The 6971-nt window shown below is 44.9% G+C and overlaps 2 protein-coding genes across 2 annotated transcripts in view; both read left to right on the top strand.

The window, feature by feature from the left end:
• Positions 1-3364, top strand: part of Pmar_PMAR006852 (hypothetical protein) — a gene marked incomplete at its 5' end in the record, with an annotated part of 4371 nt that extends 1007 nt beyond the window's left edge. Inside the window, 9 exons of the mRNA XM_002788114.1 lie at positions 565-681; positions 734-877; positions 997-1225; positions 1839-1966; positions 2048-2170; positions 2212-2316; positions 2430-2551; positions 2619-2749; positions 3264-3364. Coding sequence (XP_002788160.1) covers positions 565-681; positions 734-877; positions 997-1225; positions 1839-1966; positions 2048-2170; positions 2212-2316; positions 2430-2551; positions 2619-2749; positions 3264-3313 — 1149 coding nt within the window. The 3' untranslated portion in view covers positions 3314-3364. The remainder of the gene's footprint in view (positions 1-564; positions 682-733; positions 878-996; positions 1226-1838; positions 1967-2047; positions 2171-2211; positions 2317-2429; positions 2552-2618; positions 2750-3263) is intronic.
• A 2848-nt stretch (positions 3365-6212) lies between these two features.
• Positions 6213-6655, top strand: Pmar_PMAR006851 (conserved hypothetical protein; the record flags this gene model as incomplete). Its single annotated transcript, XM_002788113.1, has 3 exons — positions 6213-6305; positions 6362-6457; positions 6515-6655. The coding sequence occupies 3 exons, from the start codon at positions 6213-6215 to the stop codon at positions 6653-6655; spliced, it is 330 nt and encodes a 109-aa protein (XP_002788159.1).
• Between the last annotated feature and the right edge of the window lie 316 nt (positions 6656-6971).

Raw genomic sequence — 6971 nt, 5'->3', positions numbered from 1 at the left:
CGACTCGGATTTTATGGAGCATGCGGTAGGCCGGGCCGGCACTTTAGGTTGATCGAAATTTCACAAATTTCTTTCGACCGTTCATTGGGGAGTTTCACATTGGTAGGAGTTCGTGGAAAGGATTTTCTATGAGTTACTCGAGTTTTATATTATTATGTTATGAAAAGAGCTTCATTATTTTAAAATGGTATCAGAATTATAGGGATTTTTCGAAATGTGGTATCGAATATCGCAGAGGGAATAATGGACAACGACTAAATGGCGTCTTCTGAGAGGTTCGCACGTTTGAAGGGTGCAAGAAGTGAGAGTGTCTTTGTCGAGCTCAGTGTGTTATACGAGTTCATAATCATTGGAGTTTCACCCGTTTTACGTGAAGTGGCGTGATACTCTGTGAAAAACGCGATATTCGCGGTGATATGCAGTAGTCGTGAAATATATTTTTCACTTCATATCGCGGGTGAAACTCCATTGAGTGATTTTGTTGGGGTATATTCTTATTCTCGTGCTCAGTCGAATATTTGGGTTTTACTCCTATCGGAAGGCCTCAACTTGTTTTCTGCTTAGATAACATTATCGTGTAAAACTAATACTCCTCTGTCATTGGTGGGCCGTCCTATGTTGGCCGCGCTTATGCATTGGCGGGATAAACTTGGACGCCAGAGAGATGTGTTCCCTAACTCTGTAGGTTTATGTAAAAAGCGCGCGCCTTGTTGATCGATTATGGAATAAACAGATTCTCACTGATCGTTTGGCGTTGAGGATTGCTATGGATGAACCAGTGACTCGAGAGCAGCTCCTACGAGCACTGGGGGGCGGGTCCGGAGGAGTGGCGAGGCAGGTCCGCGACAGGGCGGATGAAGTGCTGGCTGTGCTGCAGGTAGGGAGGAGTCATCGATCCGGATGAAGTTTGTGATGGATAGAATTTTCAGTATAAAATTTCGAAATTAGTTTTTATGGAGTTGAGTAATTTCGTGGCGCAGTGGTAATTGTTGTTAGTATGCAGCGACGCATCCAAAGTCGCCAATACGAGATGCAGAGGATGTCCAGTTGGAGTCGTTTGAGCCTTCCTCTGCTACTCCCCCGCCGCCGTCTACACCGGAGACGAAGCGATGGAAGGGTCGAGGGTCGGGTACGCCCTTGGGTGGTAGTCGCCGTAAGGACCGACGTAATATTCGTGATGAAGCTGTAGTGTTGGACACCAGTGAAATAGAGGTGCTGGATGCAGGTAGGAGGGGCTCGCATGGAGGAGTGAGGGACTTCATACCGTAAAACGTACGAATTATGACATTCTTATGTCTTGGCCGAGTCAGGCGACGATTGGGGTGGCTTCATAGGGGGGAGGGATTCTTCGGTTATAGTGTATAATGAGTTCGTAGTTTGTATGTGGTTTACAACAATGCGTGCCAATTTGATATGCAATACAACAAGGGAGTTTCACGGCCTGTGATATGAAAATCATATTTTATGACTACTGCATATCACCGCAAATATCGCGTTTTTCACCGAGTTTTACGCCACTTCACGTAAAACGGGTGAAACTCCTATGTGTATTGCATATCAAGCTTGGCACACCTGGGCGAACGCGGGATGGCGTTATGAACGAATTCTCGCTATCGCTGTTTCAAACGGTTATTTTTATTACGAAACATTTTCATCATTCACATTACATCTGCGATATAGTTTCAAGTCGAATATCAGTCTTCTCGGAGAATAACGCCTATTTTCCACAGTTGCATAGCAAATTGGCACGCACTGTGTGGCGATCATTGGGATCAGAAACAGTCGTAGTTTTCTGAAAAATATATAATTGCATTAAGGAATGGCGACGTTGGTGTTAGGCGCTTTACCCTCCCATGAAGTGAGTGGGCCGACTGATGTACTTAGTGTGGATACGTCTATGGATGATGAAGAGGTTACGGCAAAGGTGGATGGGGTTCGGGCTGCATTGGCAGTTGCTATGGCTGAGGTGAGATAGTCGTAGGAGTAGGGTGGGTCGCCATGGTATCTCGGGTAAGTTCGGATTGGAGTGGTATGGAGGTGGTGGTAGGTGCCTGCGGAATTGGCTAGTACAATGTATTTGGCCCGACAGAAGGAGGCTAAAACTGAGGAGGCTGAGGCAACTGAGATGGAGAATCCTGTTGTTGGAAGTGTTGTGACCGAACCTGTCAAGGTGGGCACTCTCATACCATTCTTCTCGCAAATCTCATTCAGAAGGAGTCTGGTGCTCCGAAGGAGGCATCCTTGCCGTCGCCAGAGATCATACATGTTGGAGGAACCAAGGCCATTCCTAAGAGCATCCGACAGGCTTATGCGAATGTAAGAAAAGTGAGGGGGATGTGTAGTGTTGGAATGGTGGCTAGGAGGTGGTTTTAGGGGCTAATCGATCACGTGATCGATTTTCAATTTAGTGAATACCTGGTGATGGTCAGGTGCCTCAAGCTCCTGTAAGTGGGTTGTTGGGTAAGAGGCGACATGGGGCGACGGCGGCAGCGGAAATAAGGAGGGATACTCCGGCGAAGGGAAAGCGATCGGCGGCGAGTCAAGCACTGAAGTAGGGGGTATCTTAGGTTGCTCATTGGAAGATACGGATGAGGTTGGGTTGGAAAGATACGGATTAGGTTCATTGAGCAAGAGTTTGACTTGAAGGATGATGATGATGCTGCGGTGAAGACGACTGAAGTGCCGAAGAAAAAGAGGAGGAATAAACGGCATGAGAAGAGTCCCTCAGCGGAACCATCGAATGTGGAAGGTAACTGCATACGGTGGTGTTTGCTAATCTATGGAGTTTCACGGCCCGTCATATGAAGTGGGACACCAGTGTGGAAAAATATGCACGTCTGTTAGTGACAATGCGAAGAATATGAGGAAATTTTGAGAGATTCTCATTGGTTTTTGTAAATTCATACGGGATGTGTGTTTAAACTTGGGTATAATTACTGAGGGAATCTCTGCTAGACTCAACTGAGGAAAGCGAACATATATTTCAACACTGTGAAACAGTAGTGAAAAAGATATTCCACGACTACTGCAAATGACCGCGAATATCGCGGTTTTCACCGAGTATCTCACAACTTCACGTGAAACGAGTGGAACTCCAATACTAAAGATGAAATATAATCAATTACAGTGAAGGGTGATGTGTATGTAGATGGGATAATTGATTAGTGAATATAATATAGATGAATAGGTTACATTATCACAACGTTATATCGCCCTATGTATGATGTCATTGCCGTATGTGATGGTTGAGTGTGTGAGTTCAGGTGGAGGTTTTGCAAAGCCTAAGGGGATTGCGAAGCGGCAACGTCGATGAGGGTCTTCGGCATTGATACGATGAACATCAACAACTACGTCCTGGGTTTCTAGTAGTTGTTGTGTCGTGTTTGAGATGGGTGGCAATTGACCTGGCGAGGGGGAGGTTATGTAGATTTGTACGTGGAGTGGTATTGATATACTCTACTTGTTGCGAGGGTGATGATAATTATGAATAAGGTTTCCAGTGCACTGGAAGAGAACCATCGTGGTCGCTAGTAGATGGTATAAGAATTTACAAGATTTGCAATACGAAGGTGTCGTAGTTTCGTGTTATTTCTAACTGAACGATGTATTCAAAGCTGATAGTCGTTGTAGAAGGAGTATATGTGTGATTATCTACTCGTTAGAGTTGTGATGGTATTTAAGGATGTCTCCTCGTTACGGTGGCCTTTCCTCGGTCTACAGGGGTGGTATGAAGTAGCTCTGTTTTGGGGGTATATCGTCGTGTGGGTAGCACAGGGCCTGTTGGTAGGCTGGGGGCATCGGCGTGGTCGTCGTGGTGGTGATTATTGGAAGCGTTTGAGTGGTAGTTGAATTGACGGTATGGAAATGAATGTTCGCATGGTGTTGGTGACAATATGAGAATTGTGAGGAATTCTTTGGCGAATCGTTATTGATTTCTGTACACTTCTACCTGAATTTGTATATGGAGTACCGTAATGAGGAACCTCCTGGGATCAGCTGAGGGAAGCGAAATTACATTCTAATACTTTTGAGTCACGAATTTCATCCGACTGTTGAAAGGGCAACCGTAGGAGCGTGTCCCGAGCTAGTTGTGGCCTTAGGAATATCAGGATGCTGGTGACTACTAATTGTGTATCAGGTCCATCGAGCTTTCCTGATTGACGTTCGAGAGGGTGTATGGGGTGATGCCTCGGTGAATGTGATGTGGCAAGAAGCATCCAAACTTGTCTTGGCCTCAGCTCTGTTCTGTATGAGTACAGGAGGAACCTTACGTACACTAGTGGTGGAAGCCATGGCTCATTGGGAGCTGTTATTCATGTGAGCCCAGTCGATGTTGAGAGTTTTCTCACCAAGTGTCCAGAAATCACCAGTAATTCTTATGTATGTAGTTGACCATGTGCACATTTCCTACCACACGGAGTTTGTTGATAGTGTTGGTGTCAGGTACTTCATCCCAGCGAGCATGTATAGTATTTATAACGTTTTAACATACCACTCCTTGAGAAGATTCAATCCGGGCACCTACTTTGTAAGTCGCACATCGATGAATTTCGTGGCGTGTGACGCTTTTGACAAGGTCTTGCTGCAAAGTCGTATAATAATAACAGCTGTTCTTTCCCACTTCTTTGGGGTGTCCAAGCAGCGACCGAGTCCTCTACAATGGACGGCGTTGATTCTGATCATGATCGGATCGATGTTAAAAGAGGCCACCAGCGTTTATGAAGTTTTTCTTGGTGATGTTTTTTCATGATGATGATAAGCTACAGTAGAATAGTAGGTTCATCCATTTCCAATAAGCGCTCAGTGGTTGATTATGGTATTGTGCTTTTCCAAGCCTTGTTGTCTAGTGCGGCTGGGCTGACTAGTGAAAAACTGCTGAAAAAACAGGAGGTGAATCCTCAGGTTTGCACCTCTTGGTGATGTTGTTATTATTGGATATTTTGACCTGTTGCAGATTCAAAATGTTTTTATGTATCTCGACAGTCTCCTGTTGCTGTTTCTGACCTCATTTGTATCTAACCAACATGAACCTTTGGATACGTTTATGCAACCATTGGTCAGACCCTGGACCGCAGCGGCTATCATCAATGCGGCTATCACTGGTAGGGCCTCATCGAAGGAGTATTCACCTCACTGTGACGATGCTGATATTGGAGAGCTCAGCTTCCTCGGGTTTTTTGCTTACCACAACCTCGTTTTTTCATCAATTTTCATATCATATATGCATAGCCGTGTATAGTATGTTCAAATATGTTGTAATTCTTCATCGTTGAGTAGTAAGTCCACTGACCACTGGTGAACAACAGTGAAAGCGTTCCGACTCTTATAGTGTTCTCTCTTCATATCCTCAACTTTAAATTTATACAAGTTTTCTATTTTTGATATATCATTATAGGTATTGTAACGGGGTTATTACTCCGTTCCTTGGGGTCTATTATCAAGTCCATCGCTGCAGCAGTAGAACTGTGGGTCACCGCCTTAGCCAGTTTTGTAAGCACAGCTTCGGTTCATCATCTACCCGAGATGCGGCGGCCATCTAGGTATTCTTCGGCTACCCTCTGGAGCCGTCTTCACTTCTTGGCATGCTGTTGGTGTCGATGGGTTTGTGGCTCTACGGGGCTGGCAAAGGTGTGTTAGTAGAAGTGGTTGTGGTTGTTGACATATTCAATGTCTTATTCGGAAGCTCGAGTATTCTGTGGTGAATTTGTGACTATTGATTGGAAGTGTAGCGTGTGGATGGACTCGGGACTTGGAGTATGCCGGTACCTGATGTGATTTCGTGGATTTGTGGTATGAACTAACAGTTACTGTTAAGCGCTGTGTGCTCCCTTGTCAAATTATTTCTCCAGCTTATCTCGCAGAATATACATGTCACTAGAATTTGCGTTGTCTGTGTACTCAGAATGTTCATATTCGGCGTGTATCTACCGATACTATGAGGAGTTGTGGCTCTTGGGTGAGCAAAATGTTTATACAGAATTAGCTCGAGGGAATATGAATGTCGAGCTTGTTGGTGTTATTATTAGCCGTCTTGGCGTTGATCAGATATTAGCCGACAGAATGGGGGAGAGAAACAGCAATGATGATGATGACAATTAATGTGTTTATTGGTTTGCGAGGTGTTTGTCGTGATATCGTTGATGGTATCGAGTTGTTGACAACCATACGTGTTAGTTTTTACCCGACAGTTAAGTGAGTTTGTATCAAAAAATATGTCTGGCATGGACCCAAGTGCGGTGCCTGGCTTTAATGCATTATCCAATGCTGATCGAAAGGCAGTAGAAGAGGAAATGCACTGGTTACAGGTAAGAGTAGTGGACCTATTTTGTATCTTACTTAGTCAACCTTTGGATTCCCCTAGATGCGCGATTCGATGAACACCTACAACAACATGGTCAACAGATGTTTCGCCACTTGCATAAGAAGTTTCCAGGAGAAAAAGGTCAACGCAGAAGAGGTAAGGAGAGAAGGGCGGAGCGAAGCGATTCATGTTTACCATTTTCGTCTTTATCAGATGGACTGTACTAAAAGATGTGTGACGAAGTTCGTGGGGTATTCTCAGCGTGTGGCGTTGCGGTTTGCGGAGCACAACGCTGAGCAGGCCAAGATTTTGCAAGACAACGAATCCAGGGGAAATACGGCGGAGTTGAGTTAGAAAGGTTGATCATTGCTGTTGTTTAGTATGCGTTGTTTCTAGTAGTATCTAGACTGTTGAGTTGTAGTGAATGTTGATGTTTATTCAGCGTCGTGTTGGCGCTGGTGTGGTATGGAAACGACAACAAGTGGTGTTGAACGTAGTCAGAATGATGACGATGATAGTTGTAGTAGAGTAGTCCAAGAAATCCCAACGTGGGTAGCAGACTCGGGCATTGACGGCGATCTTGATATGGATTTCCTAGCGGCTAGGATAGTCGTTATGAGGAGTCCCTGGCAAATGCCTAGTGACCGGAAGGTAACTTCATAGTAGTGTT

Source organism: Perkinsus marinus (assembly GCF_000006405.1).
Source record: "Perkinsus marinus ATCC 50983 genomic scaffold scf_1104296928836, whole genome shotgun sequence".
Lineage (NCBI taxonomy): Eukaryota > Perkinsozoa > Perkinsida > Perkinsidae > Perkinsus > Perkinsus marinus.
Note: the sequence above shows the minus strand (reverse complement) of the source record. Positions and strands in the feature narration are given on the sequence as shown.